This window comes from Drosophila ficusphila, unplaced genomic scaffold (genome assembly GCF_018152265.1).
Source record: "Drosophila ficusphila isolate 14025-0441.05 unplaced genomic scaffold, ASM1815226v1 contig_791, whole genome shotgun sequence".
In the NCBI taxonomy this organism is placed as follows: Eukaryota; Metazoa; Arthropoda; class Insecta; order Diptera; family Drosophilidae; genus Drosophila; species Drosophila ficusphila.
This window is the reverse complement of record NW_025064737.1, coordinates 2,804,843-2,819,335: the sequence shown is the minus strand read 5'-3', so window position 1 is coordinate 2,819,335 and position 14,493 is coordinate 2,804,843. Positions and strand designations below refer to the sequence as shown.

General features: G+C 42.9%; 4 protein-coding genes across 4 annotated transcripts; 1 reads left to right on the top strand and 3 right to left on the bottom strand.

The window, feature by feature from the left end:
• Positions 1–262: 262 nt before the first annotated feature.
• On the bottom strand, positions 263–1,359 carry LOC108090087 (stromal cell-derived factor 2). Its single transcript, XM_017188588.1, has 2 exons — positions 1,154–1,359; positions 263–1,015 (listed from the first exon to the last, which is right to left on the bottom strand). The coding sequence occupies exons 1-2, from the start codon at positions 1,212–1,214 to the stop codon at positions 426–428; spliced, it is 651 nt and encodes a 216-aa protein (XP_017044077.1). The 5' UTR covers positions 1,215–1,359; the 3' UTR covers positions 263–425.
• A 475-nt stretch (positions 1,360–1,834) lies between these two features.
• Positions 1,835–3,706, top strand: LOC108090216 (uncharacterized protein CG1161). Its single transcript, XM_017188809.2, has 5 exons — positions 1,835–2,006; positions 2,083–2,318; positions 2,792–2,900; positions 2,959–3,084; positions 3,393–3,706. Exons 1-5 carry the CDS (start codon positions 1,938–1,940, stop codon positions 3,546–3,548), a joined length of 696 nt encoding a protein of 231 aa, XP_017044298.1. The 5' UTR covers positions 1,835–1,937; the 3' UTR covers positions 3,549–3,706.
• A 305-nt stretch (positions 3,707–4,011) lies between these two features.
• LOC108090215 (proteasome subunit beta type-4) lies at positions 4,012–5,171 on the bottom strand. The gene is made up of 3 exons (XM_017188808.1): positions 4,928–5,171; positions 4,365–4,866; positions 4,012–4,296 (listed from the first exon to the last, which is right to left on the bottom strand). The coding sequence occupies exons 1-3, from the start codon at positions 5,077–5,079 to the stop codon at positions 4,144–4,146; spliced, it is 807 nt and encodes a 268-aa protein (XP_017044297.1). The 5' UTR covers positions 5,080–5,171; the 3' UTR covers positions 4,012–4,143.
• Positions 5,172–5,891: 720 nt separating this feature from the next.
• LOC108090196 (ceramide kinase) lies at positions 5,892–13,977 on the bottom strand. Its single transcript, XM_017188784.2, has 4 exons — positions 13,578–13,977; positions 6,716–8,503; positions 6,369–6,574; positions 5,892–6,309 (listed from the first exon to the last, which is right to left on the bottom strand). Exons 2-4 carry the CDS (start codon positions 8,444–8,446, stop codon positions 6,180–6,182), a joined length of 2,067 nt encoding a protein of 688 aa, XP_017044273.1. The 5' UTR covers positions 8,447–8,503; positions 13,578–13,977; the 3' UTR covers positions 5,892–6,179.
• Between the last annotated feature and the right edge of the window lie 516 nt (positions 13,978–14,493).

Here is a 14,493-nt window from a genome sequence, read left to right as displayed (position 1 = left end):
CGCAGCATACCTAAAATTTGTTTAACAAAAAATACCGCAAGCTATGGGTTATACTCTGTAAAAGTGTGTTAAGTGATGAGCCCTACTGGGGTTTTTTATTTTTTTGATTGGTACAAAAAAACAATGCCCGATAGATTCCGAAACCGAGGGGGACATTAAAGACAGTGAATTTTACAAAGCTATGTTAAAAAGCTTATACTTACCCAGAAAAGGTTAAATTGCGTGTGTCCCAAAGTAAAAGTCGTGTTCGACAAGTATCAAATTCCCTGATTGAATTTAAATAGTTTTAATTTGTTGGTTTGCTTTGTGGGTCTAATACAAAATGAACTCTCTTTGCTATCGCTTCACATAAAAATTCAACTAAATTATAATTTACACAACTAAACGTAGTAAAAAACTATAGCAGTCGATGCGCCTTATCGCTACTACAGCTCTGAGTGGGCGTACTCCTCGTGCGTTGAGCTCTTCTCCTTCGGCACGATAAACAGGCCCTCTGCCGTGGTCCAGCGCGTTCCGTGCTGCGGCTTGTGCACGCCCACGATCTCCATTTGGCCGGAGATGGGTCTACCGTAGGAGCGGCCGGACATGCCGAGGTACATGCCGGTGTCGATGTGTCGCAGTCTCACGTGGGCACTTCGCATCCAGCTTTCGTTGGAGCACACAACCTCCCAGTGGTCGCCGGTGTCGCCAAGTCCATCCGTTCCGTAGGCAGACACCTCCTGCTCCCCGGAGAGTGGCGACGAGAAGTGATGCGAGTGCAGGTTCTTCTTGGTGGTCAGGTGCTCCAGGCGCACGGTGGATCCACAGGTGATGGGCTCGCCCCGTTCGCATAGCTCGCCCGTCTGGGCCTTCACTACCCAGTGGCTGTTCACGTCCTCCTTCTGCTCCACGCCCGTCACCGATTGCTGCCCTGATCCGGACCCGTACTTGACGTCATGGGAGTGCAGGCGGAAGGAGTAATCCGAGTTCAGGAGCTTCAGAATAGAGCCGCAGGTGACCACATTGGATTCCGTTGCTGTTTTCGTAGTTAGGGAGATAGTGTTCCGAGAAAAATATTAATGATGGGCAGACTTAGGCATCCAAGGGCCAACATGCGGCGTGGCCAATCACAGAACACCACATAGACGCAACTTCCCTTGGGGTCACAACTTACCGGCACCGCTTGAGAGGCTGCTGACCAGGGCCAGGCCCGCAAGGAGTAGTCCGTGCTGCATCTCGTCTTGCCCGAGTCGTGTTATCTTATCCTTTGTATCTTAGCAGGCCAATTTGTGCCGGCAAGATTAATAATAAACTCCGTTGAACACGCAAACAAATCGTTTTTTGACAGCTCAGGGATTGAACGCCGGTGTGACCAGGCGCTGTTTAATTCGCATTGCCAGTTTTCCTCAAAAATACTAATTAACTTTTGTATATACTCATTTTTTTTGGGTGCGTTCACCAGTCATAATCACTGGATCAGTAAATGGCGAGCGCCTTTAAAACATAAACATACGCCGATTTGTAATTAATCGTATTAATTCATTGAATAGTACTGTAATAAGCTAGTGTTCCTTAAAAAAAATAAAACATCGATTAGAACGTAGCCAATGGTCTGTTTTTGTATCGCAGGCGATGAAATATAAGTTAGAATTATTTTTGTGTTCTATGACGTTTTCTTATATTGGCATTATATATGCACATCGACCTACTTGTTCTACACTGTTTTTCGTGCAGATTATCCATAATCAACCAACTGATAAAAATTCTCTGCTGGCAATGAAACAAATATATGTACGAGCCAAGAAATGCATAATTTCGAAAACAACTAGTTCCAAGAGCCGTTTAACTTTGGTATTTATTCCGTTGCAGCAAAGAGCGGTCACACTGCAAATTTTGCAAGCAGCCTTCTCCAAATAAAAGTTAAGAAAAGTGAAAAAATTGAAATCAAAAAAAAATTAATGGCACACAAGCGTCTGTTGGTCTACGCTGTGCTGTTGGCGATATGTTATTTGGTTGGCGTGACATGGGTGAGTCCCCCAATTAGCCAGGTCACATGACTGGTCCACTAATACTTGTTTTATTGCGTCCAAAAAAAAAAAAAAGGCTGAGACTGCAGCGCAGACGTTGCCAGTGGGTGGCAGCAACAACAACAAGAACAACACCCAGCTGAGCGCTTCACCTGCGGCTTCATCGGTTCCAGTGGCACCCGCCAAGCAGGCGGGCGCCAGTCCAGGTTCCACTGCGGCACCTCTGCCCAACGTCATCGGCAAGTCTCCGCTCGCTGCTCCCAGCCAGAGTTCTTCCAATACCAGCAGCGCGGCAACGCCGTCTACCGAATGGTAAGTGCTACCGCACCAACCGGCAACGCAATAGTAGCCGCCTTCTTATACCTACAAATACCTATTGTTTAGGACCTTAAATATCAACTAACAATTGCACTTTATTTTTTTTTAACTTAATTTGGCAAAGCATTTCACAATGGTGTTGGAAATATTTTTTAAAAGTACTGTTTTAAGTTGTATTTATATATTTTTTTTTAAATGCGCATTAATTTATGTAAGAATTGTTTTACCTTCTCTCTTATTTTATTTACAAAAACAAGCAACTTGCAACTTGTGTAATAATTATTAAATGTTTCCGAATAATTTAAAACCAAATTAAAAACTGTAGAATTAATAAAAAAATTAATTTTTTTTAAAACAATTCCTTTCCTTTGTTGTAAACTGTTTTAGAACAATTTTAACTATCTGAAATCTGGGTATTTAAACCATTACTTCAAAATATTATTGACAATTTTATTGTGAAATTTTAGTGTATGTGCTGGTGCTCTACTGCCTCGCCTGGACGCCAATGGCAAGGAACTACCGATATGCGCGGAGTGCAAGTGCTCCCATGTGGCGAGAAATACGACTCTGATCAAGGTTGGCACAAACTAATGCGCTTTGACTTTTTCGACTAAGCCTACCCTCTTGATTCTAGGTCGTGGTCATCATTGTAATTTGGATCATCTCCATTTTAGTGATATACATGCTCTTCCTGATGTGCCTGGACCCGTTGCTGAACAAGCGAGTGAAGGCGAATTACCAGGAGCACACCAACGAAGATGTACATAGCAAACATTCTAGATACAAGGGCATTCAGTATAGCCTCCTAGTTACAGTCCAAGGCGAAGATGATGATGACGATGTTGACGCCGATGCGGCTCAACTAGTTGGCAATAAAGAATCACCACACTTTTGAATAGATTTTAATTTCCACAACCCTTCTTGTTTCATTTTTGTTTGATACTTTAAGTTTCTAACCCGCTTCACCCGTCCATATGGACACCCACCACTAACCCAAGACCCAAGTTTTGAATCACATCATGCCACGTCCGCCAGACTAATTCCAAATTTCTCCCCTTTTTCAACCAGGACGAGCCGACGCCGCCTCTACCTGCAGTAAATAACCAGGAGCTCAGTGCCAGAGCAAATGTGCTCAATCGCGTGGGCCATCAGCAGGACAAGTGGAAGCGGCAGGTGCGCGAGCAGAGGCGCCACATTTACGACCGGCACACCATGCTGAATTAAGAAGCCTTTTGGATAACACATGGGACGAGCATGGGCGACTTAAGACACGTATTCCAAGCAGCAATCCTTTGAAGAATTCCACATTCGGATCAAATTTATTATATGTATGTTTGTTTAGCCAGAATTATTAATTTAATTAAATTATGTACCCAAATTGATCCGAGAGGTGTATTTTTCGTATTAATTAAAAAACCAATTCTGAAAATGGAATATCCGATCCGGTGAAAATAACTATTGTAGTTAAGTTATTTCAATTGTTAAACTGAAAAATCGTTGGAAGTTGACTAAAGGCTCAAGCCGAGCAATTAATTTTCCTAATCTATGCGAGGGTTGAAAAGGAGGAACTAAAAATCGACACAAAATCTTGGCTTTGCGGTAACCAGCTACTAGAGAGAATAGAAAACGGTTCTATTGGCCGAAACAGCAAACCACGTTTTAAACTTTGAGCTAAAGATATAGTATATATAGTAGTAGTATTTTATCCACATTTATTTTCAATAAATCATGAAACAAAATTATACTTGAAGAAATGATTTGAATGCATACATAAACCGCCGAGCTTAACCTTAACTATGATCAGTGGGGATCAAAAATTCTAGTATCCCTTGATGGTTTCGGCGAAAGTCCAGTTCTCGTTCACCTGGAAAGGTCCCTCCACGACGCATCCGTTGGCGCTGCAGACGCCCACAGTGTATTGGGAAATGTTACGGGTATCGCGGTAGTAAAGGACCTCCATGCACTTTCGGATCTAAAAAAATTTTGTTTTTGCAATTTCTTTAGGCTCGAATTCCGAATTAAAAACACATATGTACTTACCAGTTGGGACGCCTCTACGGCGTTGAAGTCCCTGTCCTTGGGCTTCTTCTCGCGCACCAGCGGAATGGCTAGATGGCGGGCGAAGCCGGTGGCCACTACGTAGTCCTCGTAGGAGCGACCACGGAGATCCACGTTGGCCAAATATGGGGTGCCCTCTTTGTCCACGCCGCCGACCACCACGTCGATGTAGAGCGGGTTCATGCGAGAGCGCCGGTTATAGAGCACCCGGGTCATCCAGTTGGCCAGCGCCTTAGGCTTCATCTCGATATTATCGTCACAACACTGGTCCTCGATCATCTTCTGGTCAATGCTGCGCTTGATGGACTGAATGTCGGCGAAATCTCCGCTGCCCCCAAGCAGAATGTTCTTGTTGATCTTGAAGACGCGCTCGATGTTCTGGTAACGGGCCAAAGATCCGTAGGAAACCAGCGTGTCGGCGGCCAGCATCACGCCGCCGTCGTAACGAATGCCCAGCACGGAGGAGCCCGTGGTGATTGATGATCTGCGAAAAATGGGTCAAGGTAAATGATATGGGTTAGACTGGTAAAATCCACAATTCCTACGTGCTGCGCTTGGTTCCATAGGGACCTGCCGTGGTCAGTTCGCGGGGCAGCTGCTGGACGGGCGTCTGTCCGCCGGTGAAGTTGTAGAACTCGCCGGGAGTGGGTCCGTTCTGCCAAAGGGGCTGTGCCAGGCTGTTGTAGTTGTTCAACATTGTAATTTACTCGGTTTGGGGCAGATTTTGAGCAAAATGCTGAGTTGTTTGTCACTACCGGGGAATGACGGGCACAAATATATCAGTGTGGCCAGATGATGTCGGAAAAGCTGCGAAATCGATTTCAACATCGATACTATCGATCCATTCCAACATCGACTCCATTTTAAGGCCAACGATGTATCGCCAGCGCCCGCGTAATACAACTAAAATTTTTAATATGTTAAAAAGTAGTTTGATTTTAACATTATATATTTTTTTGTATTTCTAAGCAAACCATAACATTTTTTTAACAACATTATATGTTAAGAACGAACTTGACCAAAATTGTTTAAACTTAAAAATATAATATGCAACAGTATTGTGACTTTGCCCGAATTAGGATAATTGAAAAAGGTTGGGTAGTTTTTGAAAAATTCCTAGCTCTGGCGGCAGCCTCAAACTCACAGATTAAAACGCCTTAAACTTTAGCTCTTTTATCCAAACAAATTTTTGTTATTAAATTGTTTTTACCCTTTCAGAGCAAAGGGTATTATATGTATGTATTATGTATTTGGTTCGACATATTTGATGTCTGCAAGGGTATATAAGCTTCGGCTTACCGAAGCTATAGACATTATTCTGATTTGGTGAGAAAATAAAATGTTTCACAAGGCATTTTTTTTTACAACTTTACCTTAACCCAATTTAATTTTAAATTTTGTGGAACAAAAGTATTATTTGAAAGTTACGATCAATAAGATTTTTGGGAATAGGGACAATCTTTCATTTTGTAGGTCAACATATAAATTAAAAAAATCTCGTAGAATAAATACATATAGACACGTTTTTATTGCCAGTTTACCAGTACACAATATGTAAATATATAGGTATGTGAATAATGCACGCCTTCCGAGGGGAATGTTTCGGTTCGCTTCTGCATCTTTCAGATGCCTTAATACAGTCGATAATATCAGTTGCTTTATTGAGCTATGCTAAAAACAATGACGGGGAGACCCGCTCTTTAACATGATACAAATACGAATAAGGATACCCTACGCAAAACTACGAGCTACTTGTCACGGCCAATGATTGATGCTAATTCTATGTGGTTAAAGCTTCTAGTCCTTGCAGCAGCAGTAGACATTATCGCTGGAGCTACTTGGGGTTGAGGGCGTGGTGCCGCCCTTAATGGGCTTGCTATAGGAATGAGGCCCTCGCATAAACACCTCTATGAGCTGACAGTGCGACCTGCAAAATAAGAATCATTTTTAGGCGATGGTTTGGCATTAAGGGTACAAATAACTAACCTCATTGTTATGTCCAAGTCTGTGACTACCTCGCCATCACAGTTCCAGCTAGAAAACTCTGTGGGGGAGGTGGTGTTGGACATGTCTCCTGGCGGGGATATTGGCTGACAAGATCCTGCTAAGCTGTAGTCCTCTTCGACAGCGCCCGAGAATGTTTTGAACTGGAATTCCCTGGTGCGATAGACCTCCACAAACGGCAGATTGCGCTAAATAAAAGCAGTTCAAATACATGTTAGTTAAGTTGACGTTGGATTTAACATTAACAAATATTCAATTAACAAATTTCAATACTAAAACCGAATTGAATACTAAACGGAATAAAATATTCTAAAGTAATTTTGACTCACGATATCTCCGCTCCTGCCCGCCGTGTTGAGGAGGAAGCGTACGTTGTTGAGCAGCGAGGTCTTCTTTACCAGAATTAGGTCCAGGCAGCCGTCGCCCAGGTGACTGTAGCGGGAGATGCCGTTCGGACTCCTGGCACAGGCGCAGGTGATGTTTGCCCCGCAGATCATGAAGAAGTTGCCACGCACCACCTTCCACTGCTCGTTGCCGAGGTTTCTCATCGAAGAAATGGAGCCAGTGGGCAGTTGGAGGTTCCCCGGTCGTGGACGCGGCCTGAGCAGCGCAGTCTCACTGGGGGCCAGGTGGAGTTCCTCCGGTTCGTCCGGCTGAACGCGCTCCGAAGCCCTGGACTCCTCCTGGACGAACAGCGAGGATCGCTGCTCCTGAATACTGCTGGCGAAGCTGCAGCGCTGGCAATTGGCATAGCAGACGGAGGGCACCGACTCGCCCAGCGAGCACACGCTGTCCGGACTCTGCGGCACCTCCTCCAGCGGCGTGGTCAGGAGCAGGTCCGGCTCCTCCAGCATCCTCAGCTCGGCATCGTAGCCCCGGTTGCTGAGGAAGGCCTTGACGCCACTGTACTCGTACCGCCTCGGTCCCATCCAGCGGTAGTTCTCGCTCTGGGCGGCCACGTCGCCCAGGTATCCGTAGCTCAAGACGCTGGCGCAGAACCGCAGCAGCGACTGCCCGTTGCTGACACTGCACACGTCCAGGCCGCGGTGCTGGCCCAGGATCACGTGGATGGCCGCCGTCCTCACGTCGGCCGTGCCATGCATGCTGTAGGCTATGGTGTCGGTGCTGCCCGCCGGGATTACGCCCACTGGCAGCGCCGGTCTGGGAATGTAGGGAGGCCGCTGCTCGTCCAGGCCCAACTCCCGCATCCGCCGGAATATCAGTCCGTTGATCACCTCCGCCACCGTTCCGTCGCCTCCGACGCAGCAAACGGCATCGTAGACGCTCAGGTCGTGGCTCAGCAGAATGTCCTTCACCTGGTTGGCCCTCTGGGTGGTGATGCAGGTGGCGTCCACTCCGGCGAGCTGGAAAATGGGTCTGACATGGCGCTCGTAGGTCTGGGATCCCGCCTTGCGGCCTCCGTAGGGGTTGATGAACACCAAGAGGCGACGCACGCGCAGCCTGGTGGCCGAGGAGCTCTGCAGGCGGATCTGCAGCTCCTGGTCCCACTGCCTCACTATGTAGGGGTCCGAGTTGAAGAAGGTGAGCCTTCTTAACTCCCAGCGGTTGCAGTCCGTCTGCGACTTGCTCAACCGCAGGGCATAGTTGATGGTCAGGTACTGGCTGGTGGGCTTCCCCGGCGGAGCTTCACCGCTGCTTCGGGAACTGCGCTCGGATCCCGGCGGAGTGGGAGGCTTGAGGGAGCTCGTCTTGGTGTCCCCGCTCCTGATGCTGACCACGTCGTCCAGGTGGAGCACATGGCTCTGTGGGCCGTACGAGCAGATCCCTCCCGGCTGCGAGGGCGAGTCTGGGGGCAACGGAGCCTTGGTCTCGTTTCCCTGGCGCGGCTGCTTGATGCGCTGCAGGCGCTCCCACACCAACTGCTGGCCGTGGAGCAGGACGCGGTAGCTCTTCTTCTTCAGCTGGAAGTTGTTCAGCAAGACGTCGTGGGCGGAGGCGGAGCAGGGCGTGAACCTGGCGGCGCCCGTGGAGGTGACGGGGGCCACGAACTCTGCGCCCGAGGTGGACGACCCTCCTGCCGGCTGCTTGGTCTGCGTCATCTCGACTGGCCGTCGTCTTCGTCTCCGTCTACGGCAACGTCGTCGGCTTTGTCGGCACTGCGGGAAAAAAAAACAGGTTTCAATTAGAAATACAGTGGAGCCTGAATAACTGTTCGAGAAACTAACTACAGAAAATACACTACACAACTAACATTTTCATGTTAAATACGATTAATAAGAATGAAGTATTTTTGTCTTGCATTATTAGTCGTTCTATTTAAGAGCATCAAAAGATGTCTTACATTTTAAACATTCTAAAAAGGAAATCAAACTCATCACAAATTTGGAATACAAAAGAAACACAATTAATTGCTTTAGCTATATTTTAACAAGAGTATATGACCCTACTATAATAAATTTGACGCCCCATTTCCAATTGGTAAGTTTATTTGATTATCCAATTTGTTTAATTTGAAAATCACTCTGTGTATTTACAGAAACAGAAAATATACAAGTATAAACTTGTTTGTCACACCTGAGCTTGTGCAGGGAGAAGTTAGTCTTAGCAATGCTCTACTGTATTCAAAGTTAGTCAGAGAGGAAAAGAGTGCAGGAGGAAGAAGTGTTGGGAAATTTCAGTTACTCCTCACAATAAATCTGAGTTACGACGATCCATTCTCTTTCCGTTTAATGTTCGCCTTTGTTACTTTTGCACTTTACGAAGCGGCTCCACTCTTAATTACTTACTGAAAGGTGTCGATAATGAAAATACGATGGAAAAGGCAGAGGGGACTTGCAAAGGTGGTGACTTAATCAACTCTACAGTGACCTTTTTAAAGATCCGACAATAGCCCCACTTTCCCGATGTTTTGTCATTAGCATGCCCACGTTAATTTTTCAATGAACACTGACAGTTGCCAACAAATGTTGTTAGTAATGGTGATTCTATATGTTTATGGTTCATTAACCATAAAGTCAGCTGTAACGCCTAAATTACACAACAAAATCTATTAAAAAGTAATTTAGTGAACAATTATGAATAAATTATTTTGACATATGTATCTGAAAACTAAATGTATAAAGAATTTTTCAAAGCACGTGTCACTTATTAGAAACTACTTAGTATTCTTAATTTCAATAAACTTTTTAATGCCTATGATTCACACAACGACATAGAAATAATCGAAACAAATTTTATTTACCAGTAACTTTAATAAGTCTGCCAATTTATTTATTATGTCATAAAGCAATCTAACGTACAATATTTTAAGGTTTGCCCATTTGAAAAACAGCTTTTATTATTGGTGATATTGACTCCACGAGCTTCCATAAACCGAATTTAATAAGTCAAATTCTAGTTATTGTAGGGCACGAGCTGATTATAAACGCTATATATTCCATAAATAGCAAACTGACAAGTTGCCAATCACCTTGCAAAATCGCTTTCAAAATTCTTGTACAAGGTTTCTTTTTGCCTTTGTGAATGGCTTATCAAAGTCAGAAAATTTCACAGTCTCAAAAGTTATAATTTATATATGTATTATACTTGTACATTGCGCGATTCGTGCTCATAGCTCACTGAACTCAACAATCAGGAAAAATGCGCAAATGTAAAAAACTGGTTTAAATTGTTCGACGTCGAATGGGAGGGGAAAAGATAAAATACAATGCAGCAATACCAGCCAAAATGAGTTGAGTGAACTCTTAATTGCACTTTTTGGGGAGGGGGAATGTACAAGATTTCAGCCAGTTCGTAAGTATACAACGAGCATCTAAAATGGCAGCAGTAAAAACTATAAAATACTTTTAAAAGTACTAAAAGTTGCAGTCTGAATCATTGGCCACTTAACCAGAACCGAACAGGTTCTCAATTCCATTCATGTTCCGATCGTAAATTTTATGATTTCTCATTTAGCAGCAGTAAACAATTGCTTTGAAATTGGCCAAAGAAAAATGAACAAATATGCTCTAAGATAAATATCTCCAAAGCTCTTCAAAAATCACCGCCATCTAAATAGTGCCGTATTACACGTTCGAGGAGAACAGTCTAAAAACTAGCATGTGTGGCTGAAAAAACATGCAAACAAGGCGAGAAGTGTTCGGTGTTTAGCTAGGTGACTAGCAAAGCAGACTGTGCTGTTGCTAATTAGAGAGTCGCACACATTTGAATGCCTGAACGCAGAACTCGCACTGACAAAGCCCGACTCACGCGGCGTATGAGCAACGAAACGCTTCAAGGTTAACGGCGAACGACGGCACCTACAGCCCGCAAAAATCGGCTTTAGAATCGCCCCAGCCCAGACTCAGAGACAAAAAGCGGACCGAGGAAGCTGTGTTCGGACTCCGCCGAACCACTTGGAAAACGAGTTCTCCCCGCTCGAGTTGCGTGCAGCCGGCGGCGACCTTCGCCTTGAATCGCTCGAGCAATCTTGGCCGGGCTGCAATAACCGGCTGCTGGTTAATATGCATCATTAAATCCACCTCGGACCTTGTCCACATTTGCACCCCAGCTGCAAGTTCGGTTGGCTCTGAGTCGCATTTCCTGACTTTATATCACATTGACATTGGAGGAGGACAACCCCTTTTAAGCCGGCTAATGGCCAAGCAAATAAAAACACAAGTGCTATTTTGTTCTCTATTGGGTAGGAGCGTACCCATTATAAATACCTGCAAATAAAGCTGCGTTTAAATAATATATTAGCTTTTTGGCATTGAGAATTATTGCCATCACCTTTAAAAGTTCCACATTATTTTTAATTGTATTCAAAAACACCTTGCAGTATAGTTATTATGTGTTCTCATGAAGTCGACTTCTAAAAATAGTGATCTGAAGAAGAGAACATTTCTTGTAAATTTGCTTTGCCATCTTTATGCCAAAAAGTAATTAATTGTTAATATTAGGTACACATACAATTCGCTGTTATAAATAAGCACAACAACAGAAACCAAATGAGCGTTCCCTTAGAGCAAATATTAAATCTACCTTTTCGGCGAACAAATCAATCATGAACGGAATGAAATAAACACAAATACCACTCATACCACACAAACTGAAAGAAAAACCAACAAACAGCAGAGCCGACCCCTCAGGAAATGTGTTAATATGTGAACGGAAAGTAAATTAAATAAAATATGTACGCACTTAAGCGAAGAATGTGCAATTAGGGAGCGAAAAATAAACGGAACCCGGTAATTTGCTATTTATGATAGGGGACTAACACAAAATACCGTGGGGTTTGCTTTGTATGCCACGACTTGAGTAAGATAATAAACGTTTTTCATGTATTTGAAATAAATACTGCTTCACTTATAATAACTACAAAATGGTTTTTGTATCTAATTTAATTACGTGCAATTAGTTAGATGTCACTTATTAACGAACATGCAAGCGATGAGATGGGATAGAGCGGCGTTAAAAATTCGCTAAAATGTGCAAAACAATTTGAAATGATGACGATTTGTATTCCGTATCTGTTTCGTGAAAAACCATTCGCTTGCGCTATTTAATCTGCACTCGCTTATCAGCAACTCAAACAATAACAATCGAGTGCTTTAGTACCCTATGTATAGACTGGACTTTATCTCGAAAAATGAATGGGTCCGCATGACACGTCGTATAAAGTTAGGGGCAACACATATTTGTATACAGATCTTCTATTACAGGATACAAAAATACAGAGTTGATAAGATCGAATGAATCAAATTTAAGTGAAGTTAACGTGGTAACTAGTTAATATTAACTGAATAATTTTCTTATAAAAAGTTATTTGTAGTTGCTTGCAATTCTTTATTAAAATACTTTCAACAGGCTGACATCGAAGTAGTAATTACTTAAAATCAGAGATAAATATTTATCTGTGCTTTTATAATAATTTTTTTGAATCGATGTTCAAAATACACATTTCTGCTTATCTACAGAATGTGTAGTAAATCATGCTGATTCCAGAATATTAGTATATCAGGCGCTTTGCCAAAAAGCTCAAAGAACTTAATAAAAGTTAGTCCAATTTCTCATATCAATACCCTGCTGACTCACTCCAATATCAGAGCGCATGACAGCAATAATTATTTAACAAAGCTAAAAAGACTAGTACATGTAGGTCGATTTCGGGCCATTTTTGTGAAGAAGGGGAAACAACAAAAACACAGAGCGGAAATGTGAACTACATTAAGTAAACTGATAACCAGACACAGGAAAATGGAATAGAAAGAAACAGAGTCATCGATAAATAAAATACGGCTGTCTTTGTGCCAGTACTAAAAACAAGTTAATGCTTTCCTTTGGTCACAACCCCTAACCTCTTTTTAACCTTTTTAGGCGTTATTCAATCTTGACCCGCTTCGCCGCAGCCACAGATCAACCCACGTCTGACCTTTTCGACGGTACACGCAAGCCCCAATCAAAATAGCAAAGCTATGTATATCATACACAGCATTGGGGTGACATGTAAAGGGGCATTAATAATGGCTACTAAGCAGCTGGCCGGCGAAAATGAAAATAAAATCGTTCAGAAATGAACTTTTTCGCATTGAATGCAACATTATGCATTTAGAAAGGAAAAATATACAACCAATGTAATGGTTGTATCGGAGAAAAAGTCTACAGTAGATACTCACTTGAAGCATACATATAATTTTATCTAGAATACGTGATACAAAATAAAAGTTTATAAATATTACGTTTGTATTATAATTACATTTATAAATAATTCCTTAATAAGTTTTTGAAAAAATCGTTAATCTTTATATTTAAAAGACATGTGTCCATCTAATCGATATCTTCTTTACCGGAAAGAAAATGTTTTTATTGCGTGCACCTTCGGAAAAAGTAAAATAGCACCCCCAAAACAATAACAATTCACCAATACGCCCCAAAATCTGGATTTACTCGTTCTAGTTGGAGTGCGTGGGAGGGAGATAGCTGCAAGGGGGGTGATGACAGAGACAGCTGTCATTTTCATCTACGCCAAGTGCCGTTATCAGAACAAAATACAGCTGTGAAGGCAGCAACAACTCAGCTGGGCACCCCGTATACGTACACAGGTCATGTGGGTGTGAGTATGATGGTATTTGCGTCTGGCTTGAATTTCTGCTTTTAATTCGAACCCAAGTGCAAGTGTACCGATGCCCTATTCTCGTTCTTCCAATTGGAGTGCCGGTTTAAGACTTGTCAATCTGGTTGGAAACTCACCTAGTAGACAGGTATGTCCGCTTATCCATACAAGTAATGCTGAAACTTTTGTTGTAGTTGCACTGTTTTTTCTTTGGTGTTTTGAAATCAAGAAAACTCGATACGGAAACGCATTGCACTTTCGCACAATTGCACACTTAGCTTGCACACACAAACACACGAAATCAATTCGGAATACAACAATTCAGACGTTAAGACTCGACATATCCCGTTATCCTGGCTCGGTACTACAAGACGTTTTGCTCCATCCGTGAAGCCAACACAAAGAATTTGCGAGAACAACTAGGATTCCACTTTTGTGGCCGTTAAAAATGCACGACGGAGCGAGCAAAAAATACGTCCGAACCGCTCGGCCAAGTGTTACCAGTCCAGTGAGGTAGAGCTCCAAAACCAATTCCAATTCAACTTCCAAGTGTTACCAGTGGGTATAAGTCCACAAAAACCGAAAATGTATAGCTTTAAAAACAGCCGCTACGGGCGCTAATACACTTTCCTAGTTTAGCGAGACCCAACTCCAAACCTAGCAAGTACACCTTCTTAAATGTCAGATTCACCATCCTAATCTAGCAAATACACACTCCTACCATTTTCGATTCACCATCCTAACCTAGCGAAGACATAATCCGACTTTAGTTGGTGCACCAAACACAGTTAGCAACGAAAGATTTAATTGTAAATCAAATTTAAGGAGCGTTGTTATTAATATTTTGGCAATCAAACAGACAATTTGTTTGTATAATTTCGATATAAATTTTAGCTTAAGCCCAATACATAAATTGCTGTGAACATCAATCGGTCGAAATTAACGATGTACGTACATATCAAAATTTGTATTTGGAAAGTTAAAGAACCACTTAGATAGAAACGAGTGAACTTAGCTGATCAAGATTTGGATTCTGGTAATAAACTTATGCAG